This window comes from Thunnus thynnus, chromosome 9, assembly GCF_963924715.1.
Source record: "Thunnus thynnus chromosome 9, fThuThy2.1, whole genome shotgun sequence".
NCBI lineage: Eukaryota > Metazoa > Chordata > Actinopteri > Scombriformes > Scombridae > Thunnus > Thunnus thynnus.
In genome coordinates this window covers 624,632-648,486 of record NC_089525.1, presented here as the reverse complement: position 1 = coordinate 648,486, position 23,855 = coordinate 624,632, and the positions used below count along the sequence as shown (strand labels likewise).

Sequence of the window (23,855 nt, the reverse complement as noted above, 5' to 3'; positions counted from 1 at the left end):
CGGTGCCAACAGACCCCCGACGGCACGTCGCGACCCGTCAAACCCGGTCCGGGAAGTCCCTAGCAGCCCGGCCACCGCGACCGCCACACCAGCTCCTCCAGTCCGGGCAGGCACACTCCCAACAGCGTGCAACAAGCGGGGGCGATGAGGAAGGTTAGTTTGTTGAACATGATCAAACGGTAACTTGTCATTACACAAAGTGCGTACCTGTGAGACAGTTGTGTTGCGTGTTACGTCCGCTGAGATGTTGGCTTCATTCTCTGGTTTAGCGTGGAGCGGGCCGGGGCACGGATGAATGTCTTCAGATAACAGCAGACAAATCGTAATGATCAGTGCATCACTGTGTTGAAGTATAGTTGGTGGCTTTGTATGTTTCTTCATTCGATTGTACAAAGATGGATACATGAATGTCAAAGCTAGCGTGTGTTTCCCATATACAAAGTTTCCCATGGCTTGGTTTGTTTGTTAGCTTAACAGATCAGCATTGTTTGCATGTATTTTTCCATAAAAGCTTAGGAGTGGGTTAATGTCAAAAGGTCTTAAAAAGTTAAAAAGCAATCCGTATAGTAAGAGAGCTGTGACTGCACCTGCTCTACCTGCCGCCATCTTGGCCTTTGGCCTTTGACCTCTAGGGTTGCAACCCACGCTGGGCAGCAAACTAATTTCTTCCCCACCCCCAGAGTCTGTCTGAACAGTCTGAAGTTTCACTATGTCAGGGAAAATGTTTGTTCTATTTGTCTCCATATCAAGTCTCACCAGAGTTCCTGAAGAGTCTGTCTCCACCAGTGTGGAAACAGTGTGTCTCCTCAATAGTCACAGGAGCGGCCTAGTAGTCTCCTATCCAGGCTCAGCCCAGCACCACAAGTCATTCCAGCTGACCGTCCAAGTTACCTGCCGGTTGGGGTTCAGGGGTCCGCATTGTCCCAACAAGGCGGTCAATTTTCCTGGTTGGTAATTCAGCCTTTGTGTTGGTCCACTGAAAGCCAATCAAAAGGTTTCATAATTGGCTGAGTCATAGCAGGCAATTATGCACAGCTATAGCCAGGATTCCACCAACACACCCCACACCATCTTGATATATTTTTTAATAATCTGGATTTTATTTATGCAGTTAAGTACTCTCGGAGGGGCCCTGATGGCCTAGTGGTTAAGTGCCCACCATGAACCATAATATCCACCATATAGGAAGTCTACATGGTACTTTCTATACACTGTCAGGAATACACAAGGCAGATAAAAGTTACAGCTTTATATTTACATAGCCTGTAAAAATCCTAAGGTTGCCCAAACCTCCCAAATTAATTAAAAACACATTTTATTTAAACAGTGCTTTAAAGAGGCACTCAAATAAATACTGAAGACATAACCTATTCAGTGGGAACTACAGCCCTGCTCTTCAGTGTATTTGTGTGACTGCTGTGCTGTATTTGACAGGTCATTTCTTATTTACAGACCCATTACATAGAATGGTGACAAAACAAGTTCCAACACAAAGTTCTGAAACATATCGTTTATTCTGGATAATTGTTACTGCTCTACAGATTTTTTCTCCCTCCCTTCATGCACAGAAAAAGGACAAGAATGAGCTGAAGGATTATGACAAAGCACCCTTAAAATTGATAAGTTACAGGTAGTTTTGGACATTTTAAATCAGGATTTTTAAACGTGGGGTAGGATCAGCCTTCTAGGATATCCCACCCATGATATAGTGACATCATAAGGTGAAGCACGTTTGAGTGTCACAGGTAAACCATAAACTAAACCTCAGGTGATACAATACAGAGGATATGCTTGCTTGAATTTTCTAGATTTGCAAAAGGATAACATGACAGCCATATTCTAATATCAGCATGTAATTTATACCATGCAGAAACTGAGAGCCTACCTGAAAGTTTCATCCCAAACTGAAAGCTATTTGAAAGCTTTCAATATAGCAAGAAATTCACTTAGTCATTTAATTAGAGAATTGTTTATGTTATTGACATTTAGGGTTAAAATGATTAATTGAGTCAAAAGTCAAGTGTTGATTTCTCTCTTCTATTCTATACTGCTGAGCATTAGTACTGGAGCCTAATCAGGATAATGTCCATGAGCAAAGCATCATACCTCCAGCAGATGTGTACAGCAGCAGGAAACTTGTTGTGCAGCTTAGCTCATGGCTGTCAACATGGACAACAATGAAGGACAAATCAAAGCATACATGCTGAGCCAAGCCTCTATGACTGAAGTCCACTCAGACCTTTTTGTTACTCTGCTGACCGTAAATAGAACTTTTTTGGAAAATGACAGTTGTAATGACAGATGTAATGAAAGACCTGGGACCCTGTTGGACCTTCATGCACAATACCCATCAATGCCCAAATTCACATCAGTCATCTCACTAACAAATGTTCATTCATGGTAAAGGCAAGGGTCGAGTAATAACACAACATGCACTGTATCCATGTACGGTTACCTCACAGACAATATCAGACTTTTAAAATAAACACATTAATATACACATTAATTTGTGCTGATGACAGATAGCTTTATTATACGTTATCAGCAGCTCTTATCAGCAGCTGTACTGTAGAGTCCAGAACTGGATTTTTTTGCCAAAACCTGCATGATTGTAAGTCAGTCATGATACAGAATTGATTAAACAATGCAACTGTGCATTCATTGATTTTATGGTACGCTGAAAAGACATCTGACATTTTATCACCTTATAAAGTTGATATGGTGAAAGCATTAGCAGACAGTTGCTATTTACACATCCAGCTGACAGAGCAGTGTGTTCTTCCCATTGGAGTGGTGTTTTTTTCACCTAAGCAACTCCTGGCTCTTAAGCTGCTAAATGCTCCCCTATGTTCTCCAGCTAGCGTCTATCCTCTAACTGCTGCTAGACAACTGGTTGATGAGAGCAGAATATAAGGGGTGGGAAAATTTAAAAGATACACTAAAAGAGACTAATTGCTCTGTAGAGCAAAGGAGAACAGCACAGTTGGTGATAACTCTCGGGGTTTGTCACTACAAGCAACCCATTTCCCATTACACAGTCATCTGGCCCATTGTTAATATAAAATATTGACTAATGCAGCTTTAACTTTGTTTGGTTTGTAGTTGGTTCAGTGATGTAACTAGCCTGACAGTTGCTGTACATAGTTTGTGGGGATCACAGTCACATACAGAGGTATTGCCCTCTGCCAGGAATATGTTGACGTAGGTGTGGCCTAAGCCTGGTCGGTACCTGGTTGGTACACCGAAAAACTGCTGAGATCACCAATCTAATCTAAAATGCATTATATTATAGTAGAACTTTAAAAGTATGTGATTGGTGTCAAAAACATTTCTATGTGCCTGCAGCTCTGCTGATGAAATTTCTTTAAATCCTTAAACATATGGCAACCCATTTTAGTGAAGGCACACATAAGTGTTGACATGGTTTGCTATTCCGGTTGCACATTTAAGACTAATGTGATGAAGGAAAATTATGCCAGTGAGGCAGTCTGGGCAGTACTGAGTTAGAATAAGGGTGGACTGCTACCAATATCATTACTCTGCATCAGCTTATAAACTCTAGGAGCCCCATCTTTTTTGATAATTAGAATTCCAGCAGCTGATCAGTGTGTGTGAGCAGCCTCTAATGTGAGAGATGGTATGCATTTTCAAAGTGCTGCACCATTGTAGACACATCTCCAAGTGTGGGTACCCTGACTGAAGCCTGTCAACCTTTGTGATTCAGTGCACATCGTTCTAGTTGGTTAGAACCTGGGAGATGGGAGTTGTGTCAAACATCTGCAAGTCATCAGAATACTAAAGAGAAAAACTATGTGACATAATGTGATTGGGTAGAAATAAGGTAGAAACTCTTGACAGGTAACTTTTCCACCCCTGATTTTAGCAAATTCTCTCAGAAGTCATGTAAAAATTAAGATTCTGAGGAGTTATCAGTGTGTCATGTCAATACCTTCAGAACCCAAATATATACCACCATATTATACACCCAACTCATTCATTTGAAATGTATTGTTGTCCTGGCCTGATACATCTTTCCCGTGCTGACCAGTTCTCTTACAAAATGCAAACACATACAGCGTGGTGGTTTTTGCATTTGCAGTCAGTCATGATACAGGATAGAGTAGATAAGAGTACATGTGTGTTTTGATGTAGTTAGCTTAAGTAGCCTACAGCCCTGCCAAGTGAAATAAGTGTCACTTATGGCTTCTGGGGTGAATGGGGCCTTAAACAGACTCTACTTTCATCTCCTGGCAACAGCAGAACTCTGGTAAATATGGCCAAAAAGCATAACTAGAAATATATTTTTATTGCACTACAAAGTTTACTGTGACTACACCTACAGTTACTGTGTAAATCACTATCCTCTGCACTGAGAAACCATGGTGACTGGGCTTTCATAGTGTCACCTGTCTGCCATGGTGACCAGCACATTGCCTTCAACAGGAATGGAAACAAGCTGATTGATGGGGCATGACAACAGCAGCCGTGATCACATCGTTTTCTTCTTAATTCCTCCCCAGTCCCAACTTCACCCCATGCAAGCTGTGATGATAACACAATGAGCCCTGTGAACAGTGAGAGGAGGGCTCGGTTAAACCTGTTCATCAGTCCAGTAGTGTATTTTCAGTAGGGCTGCTCTGTGCAGCTCGCTGCTGTTTCTTCTTGTAGCTGGGCCAGCGACACACTGGGCAGCAGTGTCTTCCTGCTGCCAACCACACCACAATGCACTGCTGGTGGAAGGCGTGACCACAGGGCAGACCCATCAGCAGCTCCTCACTCACAAAGCTCTCCAGACACACCACACACTCAGAGCACTGCAGCATGTCACAGGGCCATACTGACCAATCACAGTGCTGATGATTAGAGACACCTTCTGGTGCCCTGTCAGCTGATGGTGAGCCTACGTTCCCATGACGACAGCAGAGGGGTGATGCACAGTGACAGCTGCTGCTGGGGTCCATGTTGCAGACAGAGAGTGTGTTGCTGTCCTGATTGCATGATGATTGCTTGTGCCTTCTGCTGCTATGTGGAGGTTTGCTGAGACTCACAGGGGGGCAATCACTCTGCGCTGTGCTCTCTATGTCTGAGTGTGAACTATCTCTCTCTTCTAGCTCCCCACTGGATCCCTCCTCTCTGTGCTGACCAACAGCTCTGAATCTCCAGGTGGGCAACGCTTTAATGTAGTCCATGTTTACTAATGGGCGGAGCCAGAGATCAGGAAAAGCCAAGCGCTCAAAGAAGAAGTTGGGATCATCCTCCCAGTCTGAATGGTCAGATGGGACCTGCTGCAATGATGCAATTGGATGGAGCAGATAGGAAGTGTACCAGTCCCACAGACTGGCCAGCCACTCCAGGTTGGTGGTGCTGTCTTCTTGGCTTCTGACGCCACAACGGCGTTTCTTCTCAAAATAGTCGACCAGCAGGCCATGGGCCAGGTAGGTGGACAGGAAGAGAGCTGGGTGGGAAGAGTAGAAGGTCCAGTCAGCCCTCACCATGCTGGCCAATGTGGTGGTGTCAGCATAACGAAGCAGCTTCAGACTGTAACCGTACAGACTGTCCAGATAGGGCAGCTGGAGGAGAGCCTGGGAGGGATCAATCTGTGATTAGTGATTAGATAATTAGTGATCAATTATTATCCATTTCCTGCCTCTTCCCTCAGTTAAAAGTAATAGGGTAATCTATGAACTAGACTATGAGAGAATAAAACATGTCTATGAATCCCTACATGCTTTGACATTATTGCTAATTATTAACGTTTGTCAGACACCTTAGAGGATTTCAAGTTTGTCCGAACCTGAGTAGACTAATACCTTAAACAATTAACTCAAAATGGAAATTAAGTCATAATCCACAATGCTAGGTATATTTTTATTTTTTCAGCATCACTTTAATTTAACCCCCCCAGCCCGTGTGAAATATTTATTTATTATATTTATTAGTGTAAATCAATAATAAATGTATTCTGAGTTTTTCACACCACAGAAACCACCCAACCAAATCTAAATGATTAGAAAATATTGTGAAGTATATAAAGTTAGGTTTCAGAATCATGGAAAAAAAGCAGTATTCTGAGCTGTGAAACACTTGGGGTGTGTCTGCTGAAGGTGCTGAAACTAGACGCCAACTGAACAGCCTCTGAACCTCTGAAGATAATGCTCATGCTGAACTCCCTTATATATGCAATGATATTTTGAAAATAAAGTAACACTAGGAGCCACTGTTTAATTCGGCACTTATTTTATAGGTAAATGTAGACTTAACTTCAGTAAAAATGTAACTTAAATGACTACTTAAACAATCCATCACCAATCATCGTTATATTAAATTTTCATTTTTTTCATTGGGGTCCAGTGTTAATGTTATTCACTTCTCTCCTGAAAAGCACAGATAAGGGGCTGGATGTAGCAGCTGCCAGAGTACGTCTGTAGTGACAACAAAGGCACCAGAATAGTGTCTGCAATGCAGCCCTTGGTACCGAGGGTGAAACTAGACAGAGCACAGGGAGCCACACAGCAGTGCTGCACCAGCATTTGGACATATCTTATATCCTCTGGGTAGGCTGGAGCTTTAACACTGACTTACTTCAGCTGGGTTTGAAATAATTCCTTGAGCGCTACTGTTGACCAAAAATGACCCCAATCACAAGTAACAGCTAATACCATGACATTGTTGGCTATCGAACCTGGCACCGTCTACGAGAAGGGAGCATAAACAAATGAGAAGAGAAGAGGGCTAAGGGCTAAGCTAAGGCTAACTCCTCATTGGCTATCTCTACCCAGCATTTTCCTCACCAATGTACAGTCTCTGGTGAACAACATGGATGAACTGGGACTGCAGATCACCACTCATAAAAGGATTATGGACTGCAACGTAATGATTTTTATGGAAACGTGGCTTAATAGCTGCATCCCCAATAGTGCCATTGAGCTACCGGGGTGCTACATCCTCAGGGCGGATACAACAGCTAATGACTCCAGAAAGACCAGAGGTGGGGCATGGGGACTGTGCATTTATGTTAGCAAAGGTTGGTGCACGGACAATGCCATTGAGAGGCACGACTCTGCTAACCTAGAGTTTACAACTGTTGTGACTGCAGCATACACCCCCCTGGATGTTAATACTAAGCTTGCAATGAAAGAATTGTAGCATGCTATGATGTAGTTCTAAGAACATGATATATTTTAAATGTTTATTCATGCATTTATAAACATCTATAAGCATTTGTGTGACACATCCATTACTGGTAAATACATAATTAATGAATGGTTAGTATCATATGACAGATTACATATAAGGATAAATATGTGGGTCATGGCACCTATAAACTGGTTTAACCCTAACCCACCAATTAATTATTATACATGTGTATGAATGGTTAATTAATTCTTTATAAACACACTGTAAATGTGTTGTATGCCTACATATAAATATTTCAGTTATAATTCGTTAATAAAGAGAGGCAGTTGCGGAAAATGTGTGTGGTGTAGATGATTTCCTACCAGAATAGGAAGCCAGGACACCAACAGTATGGAGTTGTAGGTTCCAAGTGTTCGGATCAGAACTACAAATCGTTTCACTGTTGCTCCCTGTCCATGAAAATGAATATATGTTAAAAACTCTGTGTACGAGGTGTCTAATCAATGGTGGAAGAAGTAGTCAGGACCTTTACTTAAAGCCCCCCTCAAATAAAAAAATGTGTTTTTCTTATTGTTCCTTCAGTTGAATGTTGCTTCTCTGTGCAGAGTTTTTTTTTCACATTCATCTGTTGAAGGAAGAGAGTTTCTCTGTGCTCACCTTAAATCTCAGTTTAAGGAGTGTACCTACAAGCATGATTTATGACATCACAAGTTTGGAGCTAATCATGATCCAGTAGCAAGTTATACAAGTGGTGTGGAAACTTGAAGCCTCCAGTGCACATACACAGAGAATGGACTTTACAGTGAAATAGGAGACATGAAAAATATTTACATATTCATAGCTTCTGAATTTTCCAATGAGGGAGAAGAAGTAGATGTCATTTTAAGAATTCTTAAGTAGTTAACTTTTTTGTGGAAAAAAAACATATCAGACACAAATTATTATTCCAAGACGAGGATTTTTTTTCTATGTGTTAAAACATGTCTCGAGGGGACCTTTAAATAAAAGTAGCAATAATACAGTGTAGAAAAAACTGTTACTTATAACATCTGTTACTCATACTTTTACTTCTACTGCTAAAAGTACAAAAATACTACTATCAGCTAAATGTACTTAAAGTTTCAAAAGTAAACGTACTAATTATGCAGAATGGCCCCTTTTTGAGCATTGTATTATACATTACATTGCATACATATACATTATATTGTTGGATTATTATTATTAATGAATTAGCAGCATGTTACAGCTGCTCAAGGTGGAGCAAAAATACTTTTTTTATATTATAATACTTTATAATATGTTAGGTAGTTCAATTCATAAAAATGCACCATATATTATAAGCTCATCATATGTTTTCTATGGAAAATCTTATGTGAAAAGTAACTCTAATGGACAAACAGGAAGTGACCTGTGTAATGAAGAGGTCCATCCAGGCCAGTAAGTTGATCAGGACCAGACTGAGGACAAACAGATCATTGACCTCCGGCTGGACCGACCGCAGGAAAGTATCCATGGCAGCCAATGACAGGAACTCCCCTGTACTACAGAGAGGAAGAAGAAATAGAGATTAAAAGAGAAAAGAAATCAGTTTTGTTTGTATGAACAATTAAAAAATCATTATCATTTCCACATTCAATCATCACCTGTTGCCATAGTGATAAATGCCTTCAGGCATCTTGAGGATGTAGGCGGGGCTCTGTGTCACGCCGATTTCTGATAGGCTGCTGTGGTTGTCCCAGTGTCGTATGTCCACAAAGATGAACTCAATCCTGCCGGTGAACTTGACAGACAGCGAGGAGAAGAAGGCGGGTGGCTGGGACAGGTGGGCGAACAGAAACATCTTCACTGGGTGGGACAGTTCAGAGTGCCACTCCTCCACCAGTTGCTCAGACTGACGCAGAGTTTTGATGCGATGAGCCACATGTGAAGTCATCCAGCGGAAGATGTGTTCGGTTTCAATGCGATGGCCATTGTATTCTTTGAGCATGACTTTGCCCTTTGATGCTGAAGTCTGAGGAACAGACATGATGAGAGTGGAGCGCTGCCAGCCACGCTTGATACATGACCTGGTGGAAAGAACATAGAACAACCATTAGTACTACAGACATACATTGTTCTGGAGCACTGGCCTGGACTTACTTGGACTTACGTAAGTTGAGGCAGTGGCCTCAACTTATTGGCCTGGATGGACCTCTTCATTACACAGGTCACTTCCTGTTTGCCCATTATAGTTACTTTTCACATAAGATTTTCCATAGAAAACATATTATGAGCTTATGATATATGGTGCATTTTTATGAATTAAACTACCCAACATATTATAAAGTATTATAATATATAAAAAGTAGTTTTGCTCGACCTTGAGTAGCTGTAACATGCTGCTAATTCATTAATAATAATAAAAATCCAACAATATAATGTATATGTCTGCTTCAGTGCAAGGAGACATGACAGGTGGAAACTGACAGTTACTGGATGTGCTTTAACTTTATGTGTTCACCCTGGAACACCAGTGTTCTGTCCACTGTTTAAGTATGGCCTACACTTAAACCCATCGGTGTACTCTTCTGACAATCGCCATATCAATGGTCCTGTTCCTCACAAAATGAGCTCTCATTCCTAGTAGTAATCCTTCCTTGCATGTTGTTATGGCAATATAAGCAACATGAACGCATCAGTTTTGCTTGTGCACTGATCCACTGTTTGGAAATTGGGAAGTCCTCATTCTAGCGTGTGCCACCACTCTGTTTAGCACAATATCACATTACCAGACTACAAACTCTTTGGTCATCCCCGACGAGCCGCCACTTGTCACAAACCGGCTCAGTACATATGACAGAGAGGGGAGACCAGTCAGGTTAAAGTGCCAATTGAATGTTTTATTGAAAATAAAGAGTGAGGAATGTATATGCTTCTGTTGAATAGAGGAAAAAACATCAAAACAAACCCAAAACCTGGAGAGATGTGGAGCCTAGCAGAGAGAGGGGGAAACAATGAGACCAGACTGGTAGATATAGCCTTGGCGGAGGCCTACCAAGGTGCCACCACATTACTTTAATGACTGCCCTGACTGCCAGCTCCTCCAGGACGTGGCCAATTGAACCACTGCAGGCAGTTACCCACAGAACAACTGTGACATCACATCCTTCTTGGGGCACAGTGTTGGGCAACTGAATTTAATGAAAAACTGATCATTAATATCACTAATGTAAAGTATAAGTAAACAATTCACATTGTAGGAGGTCTAATACTAACCCATATGAAGTAAGAAAAGTCAATGACATGGTGTGACTCGAGCAGAGGTTAAGTAAAAGTTATTTAGAGTGAAGGTGTTGTGGGACGACTTGAATGATTCATAGATAATACATGGGTAAAACAGCCTTTCTTTAATTTCAAACTGAGAGACATAGAAAATGCCTCCCCACTGGACCCTGAACTGACCTCTTTGCCAAGTGGGTGTCTGTTGGCAGGACATTACCCAAAACTTAAACACTGTGACAAAATGGAGGTTGAACAGACCTCTTGAGAGACCATTTTTGACTAATAATCTGAATTACGGCCTGAACTAAAAGCATAAAACTGACCCTATAGCCTCTTGGACTGGAGAAAGACCAAACAACAACCCCCCCCAAATGGGAAACAGACTCTTTTATCTTACCAGAGCAGAGCCATAAACTCTTACTCACATTCCTGAGGACTTTTGTGAAGCCTCCTTGAAAATCTGAGCCAAACTTGAATTTCATGTAAATTAAATGTCTAATCATTATGCAAGTTATGTAATGTTATTTATCATGTAAATAGAAGAAGAATGGTATAACTTTAATAGTTGTGTGACTATCTACTAAGGAGATATTAAACTTTGATTTTATTACCTTTTTCTACATGTGACCCTACTGCCCTCTTGTGACAAGAGTTAAATTCCCTTATGTTAACTATGGTAACTATGTATTTGTATTTTAAAATCACCTAAGAGTTTAACTTTTGATCTAATATTTTAGTAATTAAATTAGATAAGTAGTTGTATTGGAAGAGTGAATTTTCTGAGGTACAGGAATGCTAGGATATAATGTTTAAAGTTCAGGTTGAAGTTTTCTTGTTGTGCTGCCTTTAAAGTTAAGTTAGTAAATAAATTAGAAGTTAGTTAAATAAGTTTTAAAAAATGGGTGCTGTCTTGGAAACAGTATCAGAATGAGCACGCTGTGGGTTCTTGGAAACAGTGTCAGAGTGAATACTCTGTCCGCCTCTGTGCTGCTCTCCTCCGTCTCCTCCGCTAGCTTAGCCTTTTCTTCAGTTGAGCACAGACAGGCAAAACGGACAGAGCTGGATACATGTTGTTGCTGAATGTATTTTTAATACGCTTCTGCCTTGGAGATTTTTTGTCTGTAAGTAATATGTATAAATAATTATCTAACTCTTGCTTTTTAAAGAATGTCATGTAAGAAACTTTTTGTTGTTTTGGTAAAACATGCTCTGATAGCTAGCAGTTAGAGCAGTAGCTAGCTCTGTTCACTATTTAACTTTGTGACTTGTAACTGTTGTGGTAGTTGAGCTGTGTGTTTAAAGTTCATAGCAGCTTTGTATTTCGGTAGCAATTATGCATTTATGTAGTTATTTATATTATTAAACAATAGTCATATTGAATGTTTTTATATTATGAGGTAAGAGTTGTGTTGTTGTGTTTATATATATGTTTATATATGTTTAACTTTCAGGTGTTACGGTAATAAAGTGGTAACTTCTAAAGCCAGGTATTACAGTCACAGTCATAATGTCTAAGCCTACTCTAAGATGTTGGTCCTTTAAATCCAATCCTAATCAGAAAACAGAGGACCATGAGTCTATTATGGCTGCCAGTTCAGAATAACAATAATAATAATAATTTGACCAGCAAATACAGCAATGCACGTTGGTTCATTGTGTTTACCTTCATTAAATCAGCTGAAAACGACACCAGGCTGATACATAATAACCACACACACCTCTACACACATCAGACTGGTTGGTTGTAACTCAGTATTCTACCTTTTTATGAATGACACATCGAGTTACCAGGGCTCATCATAGCCTCTTTTCCAACATTCTTTTCAGCAAAAGTAGCATCTCATATTTTATTCTTGAGATACAGTACAGTGCAAACACTGTTGTGTAACATTAATTATTAACTATATTACCATTCACGCAGTGAGATAGGCTACATTAGAGTTATGGCTGAAATAGTGCTGGGACTACATGTGGACCACAGTTTACCACATGTTTCAAGAACCCAAGAAGCCTGAGCCCTGGGGGTTTGCACCCAAAGTGTGAAGCTCCACCCATGGATCCAGGTTATCAAAACTAGAGATTCCCCTCTTGTCAGCTCTCTTTCTCCCCCAGCTGTGGCTGGAGCAGCTCCTTGCTTTTCTCCTCCAGCTGCAGGAGCAGCTCTCTGCTCCTCTCTCTCTTCACAGCTCTCTGCTCTCTTGTGTGGCCTGCTCACAGCAGACACACACAGAACTCTTTCTTTATGGCAGAAGACGCGAGAGCCTGCCTAAGACTCAGGAACTAAGTTTTCTAGTGCCAGCAGCTACCACACAAGTCTGCTGGCTGGTTTAACAAGTACAGGAGCCACGGAACACAGTTAGCTTGCCACTAACTCTACACAAAGGACTGGACCTGGGCCCTCTGGCCTGCACGGCTGGAGCACCAGACCTACACAGCAAATCCTGCAACCTTTCAGCTTTGGAGCCAAACCCCTCTCCTGCCTGCCTCTTCCATGGATTCACCAGCTAAGAAGCAGCGCACCACAAAGCATCTTTCTTCATGGACTGGTAACAACTGGGCACAGCCTAGCAACATAGTGAAGCATAGCATGGCCAAGCAAGAATGTTTAACTTAATCAATGACTGTACATGTATTGATTTGGCTAAGGTTATTCATTGAACTATTGTTGTGATGTCCTTGTTGTTCATGGTCAGGTTATTGCATAGCCACATCGCAAGGTTACTGTTAGCATGCTTAACACATGTTACATTCAGTAACTAGGCCTTTTATGCACCTAACCTCTTCCTAACCTGGCAGCTTGATCCTACATCAATTGGTCTTGAATGGAGAAGAGGTTTAAAACCTAGTTTTGCAAACTTTGGTTCAAGCAGCACATGTGGTTCAAGACACCACATGGTCTGGCCTTTTATCACTATAGTTCCCTTTGTCAGCCAAATTGTCAGCATGCCATGTGCTCAGTCACCAGGTGACTGCAGCCATCTTGCCATTGTCTTCCCCACACACACACACACACACACACACACACACACACACACACACACACACACACACACACACGTATATAGGTGCACTTAGCTAGATTAGTATTGTTTGTTTTGCTCTTTTACCTGTTTGTTAAATAAATGCTTTTGGATATACCTGTTGTCTGTTTTAATGTTGCACAAGAATGAGTTTTGCCAACCTCTGCTCTGCAAAGAAATCCAAAATCCTTCAACCTTCACTTGCTACTGATATGGTAATTTTGTTTATCATTGTTAATTGTTAATCAAAGTTCCAAATTGATAGATTAGTACACTTTGAGACTGAATTGGCTATCCTTTTCCCTGACTCCAGGGGGGTGCCCCATTATTGATTTTATTAATAATTTTATTGATTTTAATAATTAACGATTATCAAAGATAATCGTTAATTATTGCTGATAGCCAAACTTGTAGCCACGGCCCAACAATAGCGTCAGTCCAATCATGACTATTGCTCCACTAACATTTTTTTCCACACAAAAAATAACCTCATTGACAGAGAGATGCAGTAAATGATGTTATTAAATCTGCAATGGAGCTAGAATAAAAATCCCAACTCTTTTCAGTGCCAATACTCGTTTCAGTGCCAATACAACATTTTCCAATACAAGTGTTTCAATGCCAATATTTCCGTTTTCAGTTCAGGTTTTGTTTTGAATGCCAAATTTTATTTTCAATGCCAAAATGTAAATGTCTCTGTTCTGGCCCCATAGTATCAAGAGTGATGCACCTGGAGACATAACCAAGTGCTGAAGAGTCTGGCAGCAGCCATTAAGAGTAAATTTGCTGGATGCAAAAAGGAAACAAGATGGGACTGTGTTTTTTCATGAGGGTGAACAGGTCAGGCAGCAAGGCATGAACAGGTCAGTTTAAAGCAGGCAGGGACTGGAAAATGAAAGCAGATTGGGGAAAACTGCTTATAGTTCCTCAGGAGATACTGTACACTATTGAAGACCAGATCTTCTGGTCAGAAACACAGCGTATTGTGTATTTTGTGGAGCTGACAGAACCATGGCATGACGCAAAAGAAATGGCATATGGGAGGAAAAAGCTTATATATACAGTATTGACAGCAGAGTGTGGCTGTAAACAAGGTCTGCCCAGTAGATGTTAACTGATCTGCCAGTTTTGTTGGCGGATCAGTTTAGTCCCTGTTAGGCTGAAATTATAGTTTCCACATCTGTGAGTCCATGAGCGTGTCATCAGAGGGTGTGTGCGTAGGCTCTATGCAGACGCCCGCGTACCTGCAATTTGTTGTGTCCCCGCGGACCTGTCTGCACCAGTCCGCGCAGTCACAATGCTGTGTTCCTGTAGACACCCGTCTACTGCGCATATGTCAAACGTGTCCTACAAGCGGACCCCAGAAGGTGGTACAAACAGAACAACTACCCGTCCGTGGTGTCTGCAGCTGTCCATGTGTGCATCCGCTCGGGAGTATAAATGAAGCTTTAACTGAACTGGGTATAAGACACCGCAGCCAGTTCCAGTGAATGGCTGTGGGTTAGAAGAAAGATGAATGACTGGGGCAAAGACAGTTAAGTGCAGAACGGTGATGTTATAGACTGAAGTGTATGTTGTGGGTACAGAAAACGTTCTTCAGGCACTTTTAGGCAGAGTGAGGAGAGGAGTTGTATTAAAAGACATTATTTAGGCGGGCATATTGGTTAAAACGTCTGCCTGTTTTGACCTCACAGGGTCTTCATCAGGGCAGAAAAAGTAAAAAATAGCAAAACTTTTTTGTTGCTCAGTGGATTGAGCAACATGCCACCACTGATGGCAACATGCTATTTAGTTAAACATGTTGTTATCTGGTTGTTGTTAGCTAGCATGCTGTTAATTGATGATGTCAGCTGGTGAGGTTATAGACAGAAGTGAGTGAATATAGCTACTTGGGAGGGCTGTGTTGAGTGTGTGGGTACAGATAAAGAGGGGAGTGGTTTTGTTGAGCCTTCTCTGTGTCTTGGGCCCAACTCAACGAAACACTTGACTGCACACTTAAGCCCCTTTTACACATGCAGTCTATCCCTGAAATGTTCAGGAATATTTTCCTGCATTGGGTCATGTGTGAATGGGAGCAGGGGTCGATATTCAGAGAAATCCGTACCGCCAATTTCCCACCTCAAGACCTAGTAACAGTTCAGGGAAAATGCTGGTATGGCTGTGTTGTGAATGAAAGCAGCAACATTGGGGAGGGGAAGGGAAGGGCACATAAAGGGTTACATCTGTCTGAGGTAAGACGCTTTCACATGGAGCGAGCAAACCAATCACAAGACTCAGTTGAATAGAGGAGACAATGCTATTTTTTGAATGTAAAATATTTTAAATAAACTGTACACACACTGCGTTGACATTCACAGCTAATATTATACTGCTAACTTCATACTCTCTGCTCTAGTCGGTAAAGTACGTTAAGTCAGGGCTAAAGGACGGTGTCACCTGTCAAGGACCCCAGTAGATTTATGATGTTACCGAATAACTTTTTTAACATGACAAGATAGAGCTGTTGTCATCATTACATATCCATAGGTATGTTTTAAATATCAGATGATTATAGTTGAAATACAGCACCCACCAGTGGTCAATTCTTCCCTGAAAAGGCAGAGTACTTCCACACCATAGTTGCACATACTAATCAAATGTGTTGAAACCAAATTAATATTGATTAGCTGCTAGTGACCATGATATCTGATATTTTAAATGCATCAGATTTAAAGCCACTCAGTTATAGCCATTTAAAGGTATGATGATACTGTGGCACTACCTATACAGTACCAGTCAAAAGTTTATACACATCTACTCATTTAAGGTTTTTTATTTATTTTTACTATTTTCTACATTGTAGAACAATACTGAAGACATCAAAACTGTGACACTTATGGAATCATGTAGTAAACAAAAAGTATTAAACAAAAAAAGTGTTTCATATTTCAGATTCCTTAAAGTAGCCACTTTAAGCTTTGAACACTATTCAGGGCCTGAAATTCACTTTTCAAAATGGGGGGGAATTCCCCCCTTATATGCTTCATATAGGGGAGATTTATACACTTTGTGGGGGGATACTGCTTATGACTGAGTGAAAATATGCTCATAACTACAGGTGTCACTTTGTCCTATTCTTACCTCAGATTGCATTTTGTCACTCTCCTCTGATTCTCTGAACTATATACATTGCTGTAATTTGTTGTCTCTTTCTCCTTCTCCTCTCTTAGTGGTCATTGCTATGACCTGCATCAGTGTCCTTAGATTTTCTTTTGGTGGCTCCCTCTTCTGTTTTGTCTCCATCCTCTATACTTTCCCTGTACACTGCTTCATCTCTTTCCACTTAATAACAACTTTGTTGAAAAAAAAATCAAAAAAAAATCAAACTGCTCTTGGGGAGGGCTAAGCTCTGAAAAGAGCATCAGATTGGTGAGGTTTGTATTACTCAGTGAATTTATGAATTTTGTTTTAATCCTTTTTTGTGTGCTGAATCCACATTCACATGACATCACAGTCTTTGCTGACTTGGCATCAGGGATTCTCTGAACTATATACGCTGTATCGCTGTAATTTGTTGTCTCTCTCTCCTTCTCCTGTCTTAGTGCACTCCATCTCTTTCATGAATTTAACCAGATGACCAAATTTTGAATTAGCCAATTTGTTTTCTGCTATGAGGTAGGTGGTTTTGAGAAGCCCCTTCATTTCCTCCTCACACTGCAGCTGCACAACTTCAATAGCATTAACCATCACGTTCTTTGCTGAATCTGCTTTACACTTTCTCTTCAAGGCTGCTGTATGTGTGTTTTTCTGAGCAGGTTCCACTTTAGATGATGTAGATTTACATTTTAGCCAGTGGTCCATGTTTGCATGCCTTCAAGTTCATATCATTGCAAGCTTGTCTGTATATGTTAGTGAGAGATGCTGCAACAGCAGAGGGGGCTCGTAGCCTTGTAGAAAGCGGGAGAGAGAGTACGCCAAGTGTGTTGTCCAGGGTGAAAGTCGGTCCGTCAGATGCAGCGCTTCCGGCCAGTCGTCCTGCATTCAGCACCAGTGCAAACATTGGCTGAACATTATCAGACATTGCTGTAAATGTGTGCGAGAATTTCCTGCATTATAGGTGCTAGATTTGCGGGAATCGATGAAACTATGCGCAATACCCGCAATCCCGCACTGAAATTCAGACCCTGCTATTGGCAATATCTTAACCAGCTTCATGAGGTCTTCACCTGGAATGGTTTTCAATTAAGAGGTGTGCCTTGTCAAAAGTTAATTGGTGGAATTTGTTGCCTTCTTCTCTGCGTTCAAGACCATCAGTCGTGTTGTGCCGAGGTAGCGGCTACCACAACATTCTGCAGCAACACGCCACCCCATCTGGTATGCACTTAGTGGGACCATCATTGGTTTTTCAACAGGACAATGACCCAAAACACACCTGAGAGCACTGGAGTGCTGCATCAGATGACCTGGCCTCCACAAAAAGCTGACCTCAACCCAACTACGATGGTTTGGGATGAGTTGGACCGCAGAGTGAAGAAAAAGCAGCCAACAAGTGCTCAGCATATGTGGGAAATCCTTCAAGACTGTTGGAAAAGCCTCCCAGGGGATTACCTCTACCCTTCTATGAAGCTGGTTGAGAGAATGCCAAGAGTGTGCAAAGCTGTCATCAAAGCAAAAGGTTGCTACTTTGAAGAATCTTAAACATATTAAAACATATTTTTGTTGGTTTAACACTTTCTTGTTTACTACATAATTCCATATGTGCTACTTCATAGATTTGCTGTCTTCAGTATTGTTCTACAATGAAGAAAATAGCAAAAATAAAGAAAAACGCTTGAATGAGTAACTGGTACTGTGTATATAAATAAATTTGGCAGACTTATAGTTAATACCTACCTTATGTCCTGCCTTGATATAAATGAAAACTGCAGGCCTGGTTCCTACCTGTAGTCATTAGAGCAGTTAAAGGTTCCAGTCCTGATTCCAAACTGAGACACTTTCTGCACCATTTTCCCCCAGTTGGACTGACTGAGCAGAGCTTCCCGGTTCTGGGCAATGACCTGCAGGTACACAAAGGGACAGAGGGCACACCAGTAAGGATATAAGTAGAACATCCACATTTGCATGATGTTAACAATAAGCATGGCGACACTTGAGGAGGTTACTATTGATGGTATGTAAGGCCCCTAAATCAAGCACGTCAAGCATATTTGTCACTGTGCAATGACACATCGTACAGATGCAGGTAATTGCGGATTTGGTCTATTAACTTTTTTTTGTAAGTTTTCCGCCATTGTTGTTGCTGCTGACATGTCTATTGATCAATGACCCTGTTACATCCCCATACTGCCCCTACGGTTCATGTGCGTATTGCATCCTGCGGACACATAGCGTTTATTTCTGAGGACATGCACAACCAGCGCTCCAAACAGATGCAGCATATGTGAGAGAGCCATCATGTGCATGCAAACGTGTAGTTAAAAGCAAGTATATCTCTGGCCTAAGATGTGCTCAGAGAAAACTGAAAAGATTTTTTTCTTTTGCAGATTTGATGTCTATTTGATGATTTTGTTGTCTGTGATTTTGGGCACTAATATTTTGATAACAGCCCACTCTAACTCTGAGTGTTTTGGGTTTGATCTCCAGCTGTTCTTGTCCTCCAGACCACCTCGACTTGCTCCTGCCTCTGCACCTGACACGGAATATGGTTCAGTCTGTATTTATCTGGTGTGTTGTGAAGGAAACAAGCTTTGGGAAAAATGTGTTCCAAAGATTTAGAGATCCTGAAAGGAGCGAGTTGTGGCTAATAGCTGTCAAAATGGACATAAATACACCATTTGTGAGGCTCAGTAGAAGAGGGGCTGCGAGAAAGCGTCACCAGTTGAGCTTACAACAGTTGTAAATAAATACATAGTATGTGGTTTACTCTGTAACATGTGAGTAAAAAGTCAGTTCCAGCAACAAATCTGCACACAACTACTAGAATGTATCCCTCCACCACAGCTTGGCATGGAATGTTCAAGAAAAACCAAAAGAGGGAATTTCGTTCTAAACAGGTTGTAACTTTGGAATATATTGACTCGATTTAGCTACAGATGCAGCCATCTAGAATTGCTGGCTGATCCGTGACAGGTCTATGACAGGGTCCATCCAGATCCATGGCAAATCCCCTCTGGGTCCTTGGCTGTAATTAGATCCCCCCTGATGATGTAGTGAATGCAGCCCCAACTCGTAACACCCATGAGCACCATGTGTGGAAACCAGTTGCAATACTTTATTTATCCACGAGCAGGAGCAGTGATTATGCCCAGTGCCGCTGGACATTTTCATTGACTTGATCAAAATTATCACTGATTGATCAGCTGTTCTCATCAATCAATCAATCAATCAATCAATCAATCAATCAGACTTTATTTGCATAGCACTTTTCATACAAATACAATGTAACACAAAGTGCTTTAAACAATAATAATACCCTTCCCACCAGCCCCCACCCTGTAGCAGCCAAGAATGTAATAACTACTGTTAATGTAACAATTGCCGATAACATAATAATTTTCCCATTCTTAATATAATAACTTACCCATAATGTAACAAAATTTCTAAACCAATAACATAATAACTTTTTGTGCATAATGTAATAAGTTATTACTGCTGACAGTGCTAACATGACATGGTTAGTACCAATGTATGCCTTAGGTCTCCTAGTTTCATATGATATCAGTATCTTCACTAGCTTTAAAACTGAGCCCACTACAGCCTCTGAAAGATGTCGGCCGGGGGTGCAGATACCCCCATGTGTCTCTGAGGGTTAATTAGCACATTTCTATATCCTCTTGCACAAAATATATGAGAAATGTCAATCATCAATTCATGTGCATGAATCTCACCTAAATCTCTCTAGGAATTATGACTATATATTTGTTTGTGGTACTTGATGGTTAGACTCACCTCCAGCCCTGCCTTCTACTACTTAACCATTTGACTACCAAATGGAGTGTGAGCACATTTTTGCAAACACAGACAATTTCTCTTACGTCATATAATATGAAATCTATACCTCTTTGAAGATGCTTTGTCCTTGAATACAAAGATCACCATTTCTTTTCATGAAAAAATATCATATTTAATTAAATGTATTTTAATTAATTTTTCAAGCAAACTGTTTCAACCACACTATTATAGCTATTCAGCACTCTATCTCTATATGTATATATAAAAAACCTGACTCCCGAAAAGTTACATGAAAATGTGTTACCAAATCAGAATCCTTGCCCTATTTACACCCCTGGCTATTTGAATACAGTCATGATAAGCCTGACAAAGAATCTAAAACTGAAGCAAATTATATCTATAGTTCATTCTTGAAGACTTTTCATTAGGCTTTCTTCCTTTGTCAGCAAACGTCTGTCTTCCTTATCACACATGTTGAAAGGTAATTAGTGATTTAATTTAAGTAAATACAGCTTATTTAGGTGAGATTATGTAAATAGATAATAATATCTCTTATATATTTAGTGCAAGAGGATTTACAAATTTGTGAGATCATTTTTATTAACCCTCAGAGACCAGCGGGGTGTCTGCACCACCGGCTGACATCTTTCAGAGGCTGTAGCGGGCTCAATTTTAAAACTAGTGAAGATACTGATAACATTACAAAACTAGAAGACCTAAGGCATCTATTAGTACCAACCATGTCATGTTAGCTTGTCAGGAAGGGGGCTAAATAAAGCTTCAAATTTAAGCTAAATTTTGGTGAGTGAAAAACTGGCATGGCCATTTTCAAAGGGGTCCCTTGACCTCTCACCTCAAGATATCTGAATGAAAATGAGTACTATGGATACCCACAACTCTCCCCTTTACAGACACGCCAATTTTATGCTAATCCCATGCTGTTTTTGACAAAAACATGCAGTTTACTATGGGTTTAAGGAGACATTCAAGTTTGTATGGAACTGATGTGTGTTGATTCAGATTTACTCAAAAACTGGAAAGTGGCACCAGGCAAGCTAACATGACACAAACAAATATATGGTCACAATTCCTAGAGAGAGAGTAGGTGTGTGTGTGATCAGGTTTTTGGGCAGCTATTTGAAAGAGGCATCAGTAAGGGGAAGTGTCATGGAAGTGTCATACTTTATAGCCAATAAATAAAACTTAAAGTGATATAAGTATATTATTACATTATCAGCTCAGTTATAGGGCTGGTCCAGCCAAAAAGAGGAAAAAGACATTTGCTCTTTCTACTCTTTTCCTCCATTTCAGTTATCCACTGCTCTCTCACACTATAAACCTTTCTGCTCACCATTTCCCCTCTCTTTTATTTTTTCACAGGTATGTCTCCCTCACATTCACAAACAAATGACATCATCGGTCCCCAATGTCAGTCACAAATATCAAACATGTTTTAAAAAATCTTAATGAAAACGACTGGCAGCAACTAGATCTGAAGACTTCAGATTAGGGTCTTTACATATCATGCACTATACAATTTTTATCTGCTGACTGTCAACACCAACTGACCCAGATTGGCTTCGACCTGCTCCAACTCGGTCCCATCAGCGGCCACGCCCAAATCATAATCATAATCAGCTCACCAGTCGTCATGTGTGTCCTAGCCTTTAGAGAGGTGAAATAATAATAATTTGTGTATTTTGCCACTATAGGTGTCAGAACTCATACTGCTATGCCCAAATATTTTTTCACATTCACATATGCGGTGAAGTGCCTACACTACTGAGAGCAGCTTTTCAACACCAACAGGCTGAAGTGGAAAACACAGCACAGTAGAGACATTTCTATCTACTCCACTTCTTACGTTAATACAATCTGTGATCTGCGTGTGAGCTGCACTCGCAAATCACTGCCGTGAAGCAATCCAACAGCATTCCAATAACAATGTGTTTGTATTTACACCTCCAAGAGGAAGACTGACACAAAAGAATGGTCACAATCAAGGTAGCATACAGAGATATATATCCTGATGAGAATAGGTCATCTAGCGATGTACAGGATGAACATGGAAAAATTCAGTGTCTGAGCAGATACAAATTGATTTAAATGTAGCAGAATCATTGTCATACCCACTTTATCGTTCACCCTGTCTACAGGTTTGTTATTGAGCGCTTTTACCTGAACCAACCAGATCCCATCTTTAGTGTCTTCCACTAATTCATAGAAGTGCATCTCTGCACTGAAGTGTGTGGTGCCGGCATCTCCTGCCTCTGTCTGCTCCTTCTCTTTCTTGATGGCTGAGTACAGCTCCCCCTGTGTCAACTCTCCTGTGGGAGGATAAAAAAAAGTGCCTTGATCTGAAAAGGACTTATCACTTATTTACCCAAACTATATCCTAAAGTCATAAATCCATACATTTCCTTCTAAAACTAAAAGTATTGCTTATGTAAGTATGTTTCGGTTAAATGACCATCGTCGGCACAACTTGCATTGTATTTCTAGAGACATACAGTCTAGACAGTATTTGGACAGTTAGTTTTTGTTCTTCAGGCTCTGTGCTTCAGCACACCGAATTTGAGTCTTTACCTGATTTCTCTACCAGCTCGCTGACATCCTTCTTCTCAGCCAGTCCAGAGTATCCCAACCCACGACACTCCAGGATGGTCTTCAACTTCTTGTAACTGAGAGTAACTGGGTCCACAAGCTGAGTAGCGAACATACCAGTCTCATACCAAACTACCGCTTCAAAAATCCTGGCTAGCATAAACAACAGTATGAAATACAGGAGCAAAAAGAACAGTTTCAACCACATCTTATAGCTGGACGAGAGCGCTGATAGCAGAAGGTTTCTCTGTCAGACGATGTCTGTGACCACTGGACAGACTGACAAACATAAGCTTCCAGTTTCTTTCTATCCGTACACGGTCCGACGGATATTAGCTTAATATAAAATAATATATATATATATATCAGACCTTCATCGTTTGCTCGAGTGTGTCTGGGAAGATGTTCCCTGACCAGCAGTCTCAAAAGCATCAATCCTGCTGGCTATGACAGCTAGCTGATTAGCTTAGCATCGCAGGTAGGCCTTGGTGATGTATCAACCAAAACAAACAGACCTAGAAAAAGCTGACGTGTCAGCTGCACGCGCTGCAGTTTCCCGCGGAGCCAGCAGCGGGTTCTGGTTCCGAACTGACCAGGACTGCTGCCGTGGTCCCAGATATTCATAACACTGGAAAATGACAATAGTGACGGAGTTGATCTTCGATCAGCTGGTGTACACAGAGAAGATGACATCAGATCCGGCTCCACCACTCACGTAAACAAGCTACAAAATAAAAGTCCTAAAAGTGCAAGTAAACAAGGTTGCCCTGTAAATACTGTTATATGGGTATAATACGTGACAAAGAGTGAGAAAGATCGAAGTTATTTGTACTTTCATCCTAAATGTTCAAATAAGAAAAGTTTTCCCGTGTACTGTTGCTGGAGAGTAATTACAGATCAACT

The 23,855-nt window shown here is 40.9% G+C and overlaps 1 protein-coding gene across 3 annotated transcripts; it reads right to left on the bottom strand.

The window, feature by feature from the left end:
* Nucleotides 1–1,495: 1,495 nt before the first annotated feature.
* Nucleotides 1,496–23,654, bottom strand: rnf103 (ring finger protein 103). 3 transcript variants are annotated; one of them, XM_067598461.1, is made up of 8 exons: nucleotides 23,468–23,654; nucleotides 22,935–23,052; nucleotides 22,527–22,675; nucleotides 18,339–18,454; nucleotides 8,781–9,203; nucleotides 8,546–8,678; nucleotides 7,500–7,586; nucleotides 1,496–5,597 (listed from the first exon to the last, which is right to left on the bottom strand). In XM_067598461.1, exons 3-8 carry the CDS (start codon nucleotides 22,578–22,580, stop codon nucleotides 4,605–4,607), a joined length of 1,806 nt encoding a protein of 601 aa, XP_067454562.1. In that variant the 5' UTR covers nucleotides 22,581–22,675; nucleotides 22,935–23,052; nucleotides 23,468–23,654; the 3' UTR covers nucleotides 1,496–4,604. The 3 variants fall into 3 exon arrangements, with proteins under 3 accessions (XP_067454562.1, XP_067454560.1, XP_067454561.1); XM_067598459.1 differs by having other exon boundaries at nucleotides 22,935–23,654; XM_067598460.1 differs by having other exon boundaries at nucleotides 1,496–5,582; nucleotides 22,935–23,653.
* Between the last annotated feature and the right edge of the window lie 201 nt (nucleotides 23,655–23,855).

What these genes read in the sequence shown, in the direction of transcription:
- rnf103 (XM_067598459.1), bottom strand. Translation starts at nt 23,160, where the DNA reads ATGTGGTTGAAACTGTTCTTTTTGCTCCTGTATTTCATACTGTTGTTT. An exon ending in ATTTATCACTATGGCAACAG is followed by an intron (nt 8,679 to 8,780) that starts GTGATGATTGAA and finishes TCCTCTCTGTAG; the next exon opens with TACAGGGGAGTTCCTGTCAT. An exon ending in TGTCCTGGCTTCCTATTCTG is followed by an intron (nt 5,598 to 7,499) that starts GTAGGAAATCAT and finishes CACTAATCACAG; the next exon opens with ATTGATCCCTCCCAGGCTCT.